This window comes from Pseudopipra pipra, chromosome 6 (assembly GCF_036250125.1).
Source record: "Pseudopipra pipra isolate bDixPip1 chromosome 6, bDixPip1.hap1, whole genome shotgun sequence".
Classification (NCBI taxonomy): domain Eukaryota; kingdom Metazoa; phylum Chordata; class Aves; order Passeriformes; family Pipridae; genus Pseudopipra; species Pseudopipra pipra.
Genome location: NC_087554.1, coordinates 19992002 through 20006774, shown reverse-complemented (window position 1 = coordinate 20006774; position 14773 = coordinate 19992002). Strand labels below are relative to the sequence as shown.

The 14773-nt window shown below is 36.1% G+C and overlaps 1 protein-coding gene across 1 annotated transcript in view; it reads right to left on the bottom strand.

The window, feature by feature from the left end:
- PDHX (pyruvate dehydrogenase complex component X) overlaps positions 1-14773 on the bottom strand; it is a 35865-nt gene that overhangs the window by 10374 nt on the left and 10718 nt on the right. Inside the window, exons 3-7 of the mRNA XM_064657737.1 lie at positions 14039-14139; positions 10490-10695; positions 8980-9078; positions 4047-4221; positions 1893-2040 (exon numbers count right to left, since the gene is read on the bottom strand). Coding sequence (XP_064513807.1) covers positions 1893-2040; positions 4047-4221; positions 8980-9078; positions 10490-10695; positions 14039-14139 — 729 coding nt within the window. The remainder of the gene's footprint in view (positions 1-1892; positions 2041-4046; positions 4222-8979; positions 9079-10489; positions 10696-14038; positions 14140-14773) is intronic.

Genomic DNA, 14773 nt, shown 5'->3' with positions numbered 1-14773 from the left:
CCAGAGAGATTTCCTGAGAAGGTTGCTCTTCCTGGACAGCTGAAGACAAACTTCATTTCTCAATGTATTAGAATTAGAGCTCCATGAACAAGAAGCAAATTGCAGCCAGGGATTGCCCCCACCTTGTCTCCCTTCCCCTCAGCTACTGCTTCTTACTTTGCAGTTATCCCCTCAATTATGTTTGTATTAACTGTTTTACAGGTCTGATGTCGAAATGTATCCATGGATCGGGAGAGCTTAAAATAACTCAAGTTTTGGCATGAGAGGGAACGAAGATACTAGAGAGGCAAAAACAAACAGTGCATTTTTGCAACAGTTTAATCCAGCTTTTCTGTGAAGAAAAATTATCTCCAAAAAAATCTGTAGCCTCTGCAAGTAGTTTAGGAGATAAGTGAAGGTGCGTCACGGTTTAATCCCAGGTGGCAACTAAGCACCAGGCAGCTGCTCGCTCACTTCCCCACAGAGGAAGGTGGGAGAAAATCAGAAGAGTAAAAGGGATAGCTTCCCTAAAGGGTTTCCACAGGTTTTGGTTTAGTATCTTCAAGAACCATTAAATTAGAGCCACTTCCTGTAGACAGTATTAAATTCAGAATATTGACCAAATATTTTTAAATATAATAAAAATCATTTAAATTCAGAAGATTATGATGTAAAGTAAAGAACTTTCATTCAGGATTTTTACCCAACTAAATACAAGTTCTAAAACAAAAAGACACTAAGGAAAACCCACTTCTGTGATATTTTGCATGAAAATGAAGTACCTGCCCAAAGAGTGTTCTCTTGAAAAATTATTCTGTTTATTTTTTTTAAATTCATGTCATACATACTTTGCTGAACTGAGATTTGGGAAAGAAGATTCTAGTCTGCAAAGTTAATTTTGAAACTATTAAAGCATCCTATTGCATGGTACATGCAATTTTAGTAATTGCTGATTTCAGTAAAAACAAAAACATTTTTAGCCAAAAGAAAGTAATTTTTTTATTATATCTTGAGCTTTAAGAACTTTTTCTAAGTAAGTCACTTCAGTGAACAGGAGTTGAGATAAAAAGGGAAAATTTAACTTCTTGATCTTATACATAAGCACTTGTGTATAAATAAGACACACTGGACACATGAAAATTGGAATTTACACACACACACATATATATTGACATGTACAGTTTTTAATCTAATTCTCAGTGTATATTTAAAATAATTCAGTTTTCTGCGGGACAGATTTCTATTCTAATAGTTTAACATAAGCTTTAAGCATGTATATAAATTTCAGTGAAAGAGATAACCCTGCTTCCTTCACACTAATACCATTACTTTGCCTTCTAGAAGAATTTACCAAGCACTAGCTGGCATGTACTAAAACTCACTTTCTTTGCTCACCATGGATAAAGTCATTCTCACTCATAATTTGAGAAGGATGCATTAACTTTCCTTTCCCAGTTAGTTCCACAAAGAGGCCAGCAAAACTAAAATTTGTTATTGTACCTAGAAGTACAGAGCATGAACGTATTTTAATTTGAAGCTTCCCTTATTATCTTTCACATGAATAAATTGAGATTTTAACCATTAAGAAGTAAATATTGCTGGATCTGGATGGAAGGAAACAAAAACCTACTGGACAATGTTTAGTCCTGTGCCAAACTGCAGATGTCTACAGAGTGCTGTGTTAGTTGGCAAAGTAACACCTCTGTCTTCCTATATCTTATCCTAAAAGTTGTCCAGTTCAATAATCACAGGGAACTACAGCTTGACTCCAACAAATAGAACACTGAAAAAAATTATTTGAACGCACAGTCGTCTGCCTATGCAAAAATCTACACCTCCTGGGGAAGTTTATGTAAACAAAACAAGCTATTCATTAGTAGCACATGTTATAGTGAATCAGTTAAACTACTAACCTTTGGCCAATTGTTTTCTTAATTTCAAAACAGCATCAATGTTACAGTCAGCAGCAGCATATGCATGAGGTATCGTAGTTTTAGACTCTGTTAATCTCTTAGCAATAACTCTTCGGATGTTGCTAGCTGGGATTTCTGTGAATGTGCCCTGAAAGAAATCATATGCTGGATATTAATTATCAAGAGAGCAAATACACTTCCCCTCTGCTGAAACAGTACTCCAGCATTTATGTGTTACCATCAGTGACTCCTGCTCCTCTAATTATTCAAAAGCGATACATTCCAACTACTGAAATTAATATGATTAAGACCACTGAGTGTTCTAGTCTGTTCCTCCCAAGTGGGATCAACATAAAAGATTTTACACAATAGTTTCATTTTACAGTATAGAATGAATCCTCTTTCAAAACAACAAAAAAACCCCAAAAAAACAAATGTTGAGGCATTACTTTTCAACCAGAGTATATAAGCACTATTCTATGTGCCCAGACTTGGTATATTGCTCAGATTATACTTGGTTTCACTTAAAATATAATAGAATATTTCCTCAGTAAGCTACTGCTTTTTCAGTTCGTGAGTGGTTCCTTAAGACAGGCTTTACTGTATCTTTTTTGTTATTCTTCTTCCTCTTTCCAGATATATTCAATAATGTTTCAATAGCCAGCTTCTTCACAGAAGCAAGTCAACTTGCAAGAAATCTCTTGAAATACCAGTGACTACAAAAAGCAAGAAAATAAGTGAATCTGTAAAACATTACTTTGTGTACCTAATCTTTAACACATATCACCTGAACATACAAGGAGTCATAGAATCCTAAGTGCATACTGAATAGCCCTCAACACACAACAAACTGCAATATGTATGTTCCGGTGCAATCATGGAAATGTTTTATTCTGTAATGGAAAAATATCTAAGTTTGAGCTTCTGTGTTCTTTGTTTGGTTCCTTGTACAGTGCAAAAAAAAGGCAACATTTTCTGAATATTATAAATTGTAGGTACATTGTAAACTTCAGCCTAAGAAGATACATCAAATCTAGTTCTAGAGCCAGAAAATTTTCACAAAAGCTTTTCCATTTCTACTAATGTCTATTTCAGCAAGTTCAGAGTAGAGCAACAAGGCTGGTGAAGGGACTGGAGCACAAGTCCTATGAGGAGAGGCTGAGGGAGCTGGGGCTGTTTAGCCTGGAGAAGAGGAGGCTCAGAGGAGACCTCATCACTCTCTACAACTCCCTGAAAGGAGGTTGTAGCCAGGTGGGGGTTGGTCTCTTCTCCCAGGCAACTATCAGCAAGACAAGAGGGCAGGGTCTTAAGCTCTGCCAGGGGAGGTTTAGGTTAGATATTAGGAAATTCTCACAGAGAGGGTAATCAGGCATTGGAATGGGCTGCCCAGGGAAGTGGTGGATTCCCTGTCCCTGGAGGTTTTTAAGATGAGACTGGATGTGGCACTTAGTGCCATGGTCTAGTAACCACGGTGGTAGCGGATCGAGGGTTGGACTTCATGATCTCAGAGGTCCCTTCCAACCCAGCTGATTCTATGATTTATTCTTAAAAATAATTTCTAATATGTCTAACACTTCAATTTAACATAGACACTGTATTTAGGTGCTAAAGTTTGCAAAATCACTCTTCAAAGCAATCACCAACCCCTTTCCTTGCTCACTTCTTGGCAACTCATCAATGGCCATTTACATCTTGCAGGAAAGCAAATGAATGAAGTACAGTAAAAATAAATCATGATTCTAGTTTCTCCAAGTTTGGAAATACACATTCACATACTGATCCTGTAGTGATTGAGGGAAAGAGAATATTGTTGATTTCCAAAGTAGTGGCATCTTGTTTGGGGACTGAAATAAAACTGCTGCCTCTCTGACTTTTCCATTTCCAAGGCCTGTAGTGTAAGTTTTTCCATGGCTTCAATTTGCAAGCTACACAAAGCACTATGCAGGCCATAATTTTATGAATTTCAGAGTTTGAATTACACTGCTTTAGGATCCCTGAAAATTACTAACAATTGCACATGACTGGGCTTTCTAAGGCCATCTGGGTGGCCTTAGTTTCCTCCCTCTCTCCAGTTCTAGAAATCTCATAAAGTTACTTAAGCAGCCATTGCACTATTCAGCTGTAGGAATGCTGAAATCTTAACAGGAGTGTTACCAGAGCAGCAGGTTGTCCTGGCGTGGAAACTGGTGGAACCGCTGGCCTTGGATAAGCAGCTGTTGCTGGCGAAGCAGAAGGCACTGCAGCAGGCTGGAGAGGAGCTGGAGAAACCATAGGTTTCAGTTCAGTGGGTTTACCCTTCTGCTTCTCTTGCAGAAGTTTGAGAGCATCCCTGGTGATTAAACACATTAAATAGTTTCTTTGTTGTCAGTATTTCACTAAGTCCCTAAGTATTACTATTCCATCACTTATTCTAACTAATTAGCCACGTCTGTACATTTAAATTTCTGTTGCCAAACCAAACATTAAGAAGGTGATTATTAGTAACTGATATTAAATTTATGTTATTTTTGTAGTATCTTCTTAGTATATTCTCATTAACTTCTATGAATAAAAGGGCTTGAATATGCAGTAACAGAAAACATTTGTGTTAGAGAAGCATAACAATCATCATTAGTAACTGTGAGTGTACAATGTGATTTCTGAATTGCACTAACAATTCTTCTAAATAAGATGGTACACTTATTCAGGCTATAAAGTCTCAAGTAAAAGCTGTTTCATCTGTTATATTTGTAATAATATGAATTTAATGTAATTACTTAGTGCTAATTGAAAATTAAGTAATAAATTTTATCACTCATTTCTCTGTACCCTTCTGCCATACAGTCAAGTACAGATGGCAAACAGGTCCATACTCTTTAAGCCATGTGAAAGACAGCACCACACTAGAGAAAAAAAGCCAAAACCTGGGTAACATCTAAACAGTCCCAGCTGTGGTTGAACCTTGCCTACTCTATTCTCCCAGTATTTTATAGCTACCACCTCAACATTTCCCTCTTTTGGGCACATTATGACAGATAGGAGTAACTCCCATCTTAAACCATGATACTACATCTACCCCAGGTACACTGTATTTATAAAGCAGCATGCTGAAGATTTGCATCTACGAGGCTAAACAGATTGCATTTACACCACCACTGCCAACTGCAACTGGAAGTAAGCTGTAGATCCCCCCTCTTTATGCCCCAGATCTGATTAGAAAAGCCTGTATCATGTTATTAGATAAGTCTCTATTACTTCATGAAGACATCACCACAGCATGTACACAGTTTTACTCCATAAATTGGCAGAGAAAATTAAAAACAAATTAAAAATCAGACTCTTTACAACCCTAGCATGGTTTTGAAACACAAGCCATAAATACTAAATAAAGCTGTCTAATTTCAGTGGATTACTGTTTGAGTGAGAGTCTATTCTTGAGTGACAGCCAAGAGTTTGTTATTAAATTTATTCATTAAATTAAATGTAGAAAGAACAAAATCTCAGAACATTATGCATTCTTATTTCTTCTTAAAAAGTAGCACTCCAGCACCAAGAACTGAAAACCGAAACGCTCTGTATGTTCTACATACTGCATTTTATCAATTGCTGACTTGCTTCAATTTATTTTTAGCTCAACAAATGATTTTTTGCTTCAGCAAACAATATTAAAAATAAAAACTGAGCTCAAGATATAATTTGACATAATTAAAAGTTGTTACTTGTTTTCCCACATTAACATGCTAGCCAAGATTTGTTTTAAAATTACGTGTTTAGTATTTAACACCACCAGTATATCAGGGAAAGAAATTAGATTTCACAGAATAAAAATCATTCCCTACCATTATAATTTGAAACAAAAAAAGTAACTGCCTGACATAACGCAACTTTTTTAGTTAACACATTAGAAGCTACCAAAAATTACCTAAGGGTTTTAACTTGGCAGTCATAAGAGAGACCATCTGGTTTTGGTGGTTTTTAGTGTGTTAACTGAAAAATGTATTGCCAAAATTGAGCTTATTTTTAGAAGATTCACTCAAGACTTTTTGAAACTCATTTGTGAGCATTACATAAAAATATGTATAAAATATACATATATAAAAATCAAAATTCATAAACATTTGTTACACATACATATGAATAGACTTCCCTCCCCCCCCCGCAATTCCACACCATTTAACTGATTAGGAAAAACAGGTACAGCAATGTTATGACTGTTATGGTTGCAATACTGCAAGCCTGAATATAAGTAAAGTTGGAGGAGGCATCAAACCAAATAAAATTAAACAAGTTTTAGTACAAGTCAGGCAAATAGATACTTCATTAAACTGGAAAAGCAAGGGTTGGTCACATCTTTCCAACAAGTCTATAAACTTCTAACAACACAGGATAGCAAGAGAGAATGATGAGAGAGCGGGGTAACAAACATGAAAGAGCAGTCTGCTCCCCAGAAAAGATACCACAGCCTAATAAACATTTATTAAACAAAAAAATGCCTTACCAAATTGTTATTATTAGAAGTATGCAGATTCTGGCAACTCTGTTACACTTCAGTTTACCACTACTCCAGAAGTGTATTGTCTTTTATAGCAAAAATCCAAAAACACAGTGACAGTAAACCGAGTATTTTGCATTCCAAATACATTGCTTGAAATGGACAATTATACAGACACCTAAAAATCACTAAGAATCCAAGGTGCAACAAGAGATGTATGGATTGACACAAGCCTCCTCTGGTGGCAGTTACTGTTACTAAACTGTCCTCATCCCCTCTCATATGCACATCTCTTTACTCAATTCCTATAAGATATCCTGGAAGAAGGAAAACAGTGAACAGAGAATGCTACACATCAAACTTTTAGGAATCAGACTTATTGCCCTATTAGCATTATAGAAGGAGCTCATTCCTTCATAATGGCAGCCGACAAACTGCACACAGCAGAGATCCTGCTGTACCCAACAAATACACATGAATATAATCTCCAGAAAAACAGCACTGCATCTCTGCACTGTGCTTTATTTGCAAGCTGAAAAGGTCTGAGCAGAGATCCCAAACCACACTAACTTAACAAGAGCTGGTGGGAAGGCACTGATGGGAGGAACATGGCCTCAGAAAAACACAGTTCTTTGTAACTAACCTCCCCACCTTTTCATGGCTGCATTTATAAATCCCTAGATCACTAAATAGGATGGGAAAGGACAGGAGTGGCCTGTAGCGATCAATTTTAACATAGCTCCCCCAAACACAGTGTCTGAGCTGATGAGTAGAAGCATGGTACAATCTTTGACAGAATTTGTGAATTACTTGGTACTGACCCATCAGTTTTCTAGTATGTTTTTGAAGAAACCAAAGGATTTTGCTTAGAAATAATAAAAAAAAAGCTGCCACTCCTTTAAAAAAAAAAACCACAAAAAAACCAACAACAAAACAAGCAAGAGGAAGACAACTGTAAATCAGCCTTGCACAGACACATAAGAAAAATATAAATAAATAAAAGAATATAAATAAATAAAGTATCAGCCCACTAAGGAAGCAGATTTTGGCAGAGAAAGCTATTAAGTAAAAATTTCTATTGCTATTAAAAATTTTACAGTGAGTTGTATTTAAAGATAGAAAGTCGGGGGAAAGACTCTTGCTTGCTTATGTAACTAAATATCTTTCTTTGTTTATTTTAATCTGGTGAGTGTAGCAAAGGAAATACCTCCCTGAATATCTGTACCAGCTCTCTATAAAAATCTGCACACTTTATTTCAAACTGAACATAATGGCAGAATCTGTAGGCATATGAAAGATTAACCCCATTTCAAAAGAATGGTTAAAAAACCCCAGGCATTCTGTACCTTAAAAAGAATTACAAAGTCAAATCTTTTGTATAAAAGAAAGCAGTTTTAAAAAGAAATTATTTTGCTAGATAATTCTCATAGCTACAGAAAAATCTTTGCTACATCTCCATGACAACTAGGAAATGTTAATTTACTAGCTCAAAGTCCTAGAGGGTTTTCCACCTGCCATAGTCTTGTTACACACCATAAATTACCGTTACAGTTACATAATTAAGAAGAAATTATCTCTGATGATTTCTGTTACACAGGATATTATATCTATGCAATTCCTTATTTTATCTCAACTCAGGCAAAGATCATAAGGAAAAAAAGTTTCGAAAAAACTGTCTGCTTTTCTGGGTTCAATTCCAAGTTATACTGACTTGGTCCTGGTTGTCTTTGACTGGAACTAAAACAACAGCAGCCTGAAAGGTCTGTGTAAGAGAATGATGGCATTTGTTGAAAGGAATAATTTTACCGAGAACGAAAATATTTATTTCTGCCAAAATCCTCACCTCCAATAACATACATGCTCATGTGAAGATAATGCATCATTTCAAGACTAAAGGCGCTGGATCTACCGTGTTTTTATATACAACTTCCCCACTCAGAGGCTTGACTGCCAATGATTACAAGAGAACACTCAAAAAGTTTAATAAACTACTAGAAGCCTGATCATAACAAACCACAGCTTCGTAAACAAACATTGTTTAAATTGCAGACAGGGAAAAAAGGGAGAAAAACAGAATTCTGGAATTTCTTATCATTACACTTCATTGCTCTCCCCAGTCTACTAAAAATGGGAACAAATGAAATCCTGACAGATCTCATAACTGAACTTCAGTGAAAAAAAGCAAAAGATCTGAAATCCCCAAGAGTTAAAGAAAACACACCACTGGTATTTTATTTTGGCTCTGTATGCATCTTGGAGAAGCAAAGTACTTGAGATACACAACGGTAGCTCACAGTGGTGCTTAGGAGTCAACAGTCATCATTAGGCTGAGCTGCAGGAAATGTGACAGCATTACCACACAGCTAAGGTGGGACATAAAAAATATTAATGTTTGTTTGTTTGTTTTTAATTAAGGCTTCTTAAAATATTTCCTAATCTATTCTCCCTATCTTTTCATTAGGTTTTTCAGATTTAACTAAGCCAATCCACAGGAAAAAATAGAACAAAGACTAGGCTTTTTGAATATATTGATATTAATCTCATGGTGATTGCTCTAGTTTCAAAGGAAGAAATAAAGAAATATGGGGTTGTAGCTTTACCAAAATATCTACATACTCTTTAGTGAAGATTCCTCGAGGCCCAGTAGGTGTCACATTGCTTGGATCTAGTCCATGTGTTTCCAGAATGTTGCGAGCTGCAGGACTTAAACGAACCCTAAAGACATGAGGGGAAAAAGTAAACTATTTAAATAATAAGATTAACTTATTTCATTTAATGTACATCAAGAGAAACTACATTTCTGTCTGGAAACAGAAATGTGATTAACTACAAAGCAGAGTACATAGCTACAGAGTACCCAGTACCATAGCTACCTAGTACCTTAGCATGACTTGCTTTCTGAAATGAGGAAAAGAGCCAACATGTAGATATTTCAGAATTCTTAGATACAAAAGAAGCAACATATTCATAAAAGAATAAATACTTGGTTTCAAGTCTTTTCACAAAACCTCCAATTCATTATTTCCTAAAGGAGACTGTATTTGCACCTCATTGAATTTTAAGAACTGTCTATTAAGCTCTTACCAAAAAAAGGTATGTCAAAAATGATCACTTGGTTCTGAACATGTGGATACATCTCTAATTAACAGCTGCAGTGAGACATCACTGTCTGATATTCGTTGGTAAGACATAATCCTTTCAAGGATCCTTTCAGTGGATCATCCTCCTACTACAGGTAAGGCTTGGGCAATGACCTCAATTAGTTGTCTTTCACTTGCATGAGAAAAGCCTGAATGCTCCCAGCACTTAGTAAACAGAATAAACCAGACTGAAAAGGTAATGAGGTTGGGGGGAAAAAAAGGAAAAAAAGAAAAATCTCACAAACAAGAAAATACAAAACTTCAAACTACAAAGTTTACATAACACATGCTACCAAAATTAGTTCCCTATCTTTTCTTTAACAGGCTGTAATATCACAGCTTTTGTGCTATCACAATTCACTGCAAATAAGATATATCATGCAAGATGAAGCCGTGATTTACAGATTATTGTTACCTGACTAACCCTCTGGGGCTGACTCCCCCTCCAGAATGTTTATAATGCTTAGAGCACCTTAACAGATTAAAACAAAACAAAACAAAGACCACATAAACCCACTCTTTTGAGTTTTTCACATTCCACTGTTATGAAAATTAGAAGAAATAAAAAATACAAGAGCTTGAAAGGGTTTTAGAGTGTGCCATTTGTTTGGGTTTTTTAAATCTCCTAGAAATAGAAACAGGAAACAAGTTATAGATACATTGAGCATCTGATGCATAAGCATTAGTGTCCACCATATATTAACACAACTTCTTCCTAATTGTAAGCTTAAAATCCTTCATAAAGCAATTGCATGTCAGAATGAAAGTACATTTTATTCTAATAAAATTATGTTGTTTGAACTGACTTCTTGGGCTTACAAGCAAAGAAATATTCTAGGCATGCAAGCCTTATTATCTCACACATGCTGAAACGTTCTTAAACTAACAGCCTATTACTTGAGGTAAAAAGGGATAAAAGACTATCTTTGGTTCATGTATACTAATCTAACAAAGAGTTCCATTTCATAACAAACACAGAAACCTACTGCAGTTTTCCAGGTTGAGGTTCCAATTTAGGAGGAGCTGCAACAGAAGGACTTGCAGGAGCTGAGGGACGAGCAGGTGGCGGTGGAGCCAGGGAAGATGGATCACTATCAGCAGCTGGTATTTCAACTTGCTTCCAGTCCTGTCCTTCCTCTACCAGCAGACCAATTAGCGAGCCCAAGCGTACATTTTTGCTTCCTTCATCCAACTAAATTTAAGGTGATGAGAACATTAAGTTACATATTGTGCTGCCTACTCTAATATGAATAAAAATGGTAGATGTGAAAGTTTTAGGTGTGTTAATGGCAATTCATCAATAAAATATATCCCATTTTATTCCTATTATTAGTAAGATGACTCAAGACTGAAATGAACTATAATTGCTATTATAAGGTTAGGAATATTAACCTATGTCCCCAAATTCCATACACCTCAAGTTAGCATTCAGAAATCAAAGTAAGTTTTTAAACACACAGCCTTTGCAGCTCAGAACTAGAATAGACAAACTGTTACAATTTTGCTTAACTTTTCAACGCCTGGATTTTTGAGTCACTGCTTCATTTTCACTTTTCACAATACCAAAAATCCTCTGCATAAATCTCAATGAACCCAAGAATCTCTGATGTAGAAAAACCTGAAATAAGTAGAAGGACTTGCGGGCTCTGATGGCTGAGAAACTGGACATGAGCCAACAGTGTGCACTCGCAGCCCAGAAAGCCAAACCCATCCTGTGCTGCATCTAAAGCAGCGTGAGCAGCAGGTTGAGGGAGGTGATTCTGCCCCTCTACTGGTTAAACCCTACCTAGAGTGATGTGTCCAGGTCTGCAGTCCTCAACACAGGAAAGACATGGACCTGTTAGAGCAGGCCCAGAGGACGAGCCACATAGGTGACCAGAGGGCTGGAGCACCTCTCCTACCAACACAGGCTGAGAGCTGGGATTGTTCAGCCTGGAGAAGGGAAGGCCTTGGAGAGACATTATAGTGGCCTTCACAGTCAGACAGAGACAATGCCCATATCTCCTCCTCATACAATTTAACAAAGTAGTGTCTGCAAATGCAGAATAGGTTGCACAAGTTTTTTGTCTAGGCTATTAAGTGCAAAATAATTTTTTGGAAACATTCAAAGCTGAAGAAGACAGAATTAAAAATAGTGAAAGCATTACTAAGCAATTATTTAAATAACTACAGGGAGAATAAAAACAGATTAAAAAATACATCTGATGTGAGACTTCATCCTGGAACTGCAGAATAGATTCTCTGAAGATTATTATGTTTGTTGCTCCACAGTTGAAAACAAAATCTCAGAAGTTTCAAGGTGCTACAAAAAAATTGAACATCTGGGAAAAAAATACTCTAGCAGTGGAATTAAAAGAAGGAAAAGACTTACAGAAATATTACTTGTTAACATAAACTAGTGCTTACATGCAAGTTATCCTGTAGAAATTAAACACTAATGACAATTTCTTGTAAATCCTGATATATTTCACTTGCAGCTGAGTTCCATCTTATACCACCTCTCCTCCCTACCCAGCCCTCCACTTATTTTGATGCTTTGATTTTTGCAAAGGATGCTGCCCCTTTGCTTATACAAAAAAGGAAGATGCTAAACAGGACATCAGTTCTTAAAAGCTGTTACGTGGGATGCTACCCTCCCTTTTCTGTTTTGTCAAAGGGTAACTATGCAAATACATGCTGCTGTAAGAAAATGCAACTGTAGAAGAGATAGGCAACCTCATATACCAGTCCAAAAAGCTTTTGTGATAACAGCACAAACAGGTGTCTCACTGTGCATAGGATAGAATTTGCTAGGAACTAGTTCATACTCACACCCATTCTGCTGTTTCCTAAGTGGTTGGACTGCAATTAATATCAGTATATCTAATATATATAATTAAGCACTCCGTACCTCTTGTGTAGCTATTCTCTAGATGAGATCTCCCTGATCAAATTACATAATATTTACTATAAATACACATCTCATTTTTATTTTATTTCAAGTTCTTCCAAATCACTCTATTGTTTAATTATTGCCGAGGGAGAGAGGAAACAGCTGCAATACACCACCAGCATAGAAATGAGACTGTTTAGAAAATTTCAAAGTCAAGAATTTGAGAGAGAAAAGCACAAAATGTTAGTCCTCCCAAGTAAACCTTGAGGATGGAGCCTTGGAGTGTAAGGAACAGACTATAATTTACATGTCTTCTTTTCTTTCAAGTGAGGCATAGACTAGCCTTTAAGCACTGGGAATATCTGGAAAACATGTTTTGGAACAAAAAGTAAATTTATTATTTAAGATCATCCACGATTATCTGCACAATTTCTAAAAGGGAAAAAGAAAAGATATCCTTGTTCTTGTTGGAAGTGCTACAGGCTAGTTGACAGTTTAAGCCTTCACAGGACACATGAGGGAACTCCACATATTTGAAAATTGTTTGGAGAAAATTTTAGAAAAGTGGTGAATATTGAAAGGGAGGGTAAATACTTACCCTGCCTTTATACACAGTTAACAATACACTTTAACTTCCCTCCCCAGAGATAAGAAACTTGAAAATATTTCCATTTTACATATTTAATGCACAAGACAAAGTTTCCCTTAATTTTTAAGCATCAAATATGAGCTTTCAAGAAATGTAATATTTACTTGTACATAGCAGCCGCAACAGAATGCTACAGAATTACAGCCCTACCCTTCTTAATTTTGAGGAGAATTAGCATCAGGCCATTTTGAAATAAGAAATACTTTTTAAAAACGTTAGAAAAGAGAAGGAGGAGAATAGGAAAAGAGACAGAATTTAACTTGTCTTTTTAGATCACTGTATGTAAAGCACAGCATAGGACCTGCAAGCAGACCTTAAGCAATCTAGGGTTAGAACCAAGTCCTCCATCCTGATCTCTCTTGTCCAGAACAGGATTTAAAGCCAAACATAAAAAAGGAACCCAAACAAACTCAGCATTATCTCTGTTATATATGCACATAAACATCAATACTCCCAAATTATTTTCAGAGAACTTCACACTCATCCTAGTTCTCGTTCTTTATATTAACCTTAATCAATCTAATTTTAATACAGAAAACTATTAACTCCAAGAATTGTCCTCTGGGTCAGCCCGTGTTGTATAATGTTCCACCCTGAATGACTAGCACAAGATAATCTAGCACAGAGACCACACATCCCAGATAAAGTACCACCCAAAATTCCACATTCCAACTGATTGTGACTTGTTTTCTATAACTCAGAGTAAGAGATGTCATGAACTACAATATTGCATGAACATAATTCATAAGGTGTAAACCATACAAAACAACATAATTCAATCAGGGTAACTGAAAATCCATTACATACATACCTAGAATCATGTGCTATGTACCAGTTGTCTGGTACATGTGCAAAACAAATAGAGCAATTAGTTCTCCCTAGAAATGCAAGCAAGTGCATTATTTTCGAAGCTGAGCAGAAATTTAGCTATCTAAACTAATTTTTGAGGAAATATGCTAAACAGCAGTCTAAAGAGAAGTTACATCATCCTATCCAGACATGCAGAATTCCTACCAGTATTTTAGCCAATATGCCCTCCTCACTCGATTCCATGGTAACCACTGCTTTGTCCGTTTCAATTTCACACAACGCATCTCCAACATTCACTGTTTCACCTGCAAAATATAACAGAACTTAAGGATACTTATCCTAAACTTCTTTTCAGATTATAGAAATAAGAGATCTAGCCATATAATATAGTCATTTTATATACTTTAATACATTTTAAAGCTAGTTGCTCCCCCATTGTTTTTAATCATATTGCATCTTTTCTTTCCAAATAAAACTGCCAAGATTCAAGAAACACAAACTGCTGTTATGTGTTCCAAATACTGATGTTTACAGTAGGTTTTCCAAGAGAAAGTACAGACACAATGAAATTTATTTCCAGAACCACATACTCAGTAACACTGCCATGAATAAAATACTGACCCTTCCATATTCATTGTCAGCCACCAGCCAGAGCAAGCCATTTAAAACTGTTTAAGACAATGGTCACAGGCGACAACATCTTTAAGTATCACAGTTCTTTAACTAGTATCTACACTACTAAAGACATTTAAATAAAAACCCCAGGAATTTCATTCTCTTTGGGAAAGCACATCTGAAAGCTTGTTTAATCTCCTATATAGTTAAAAAAGGTCTTTTAGGAACATACTTACTTTGTGAAATAAAAATATGCACAAGTGCTAGAAATTGCTTTTGCTACGTTACACAAATCCATGATTAATTCTGAAGGATACTCTTCTG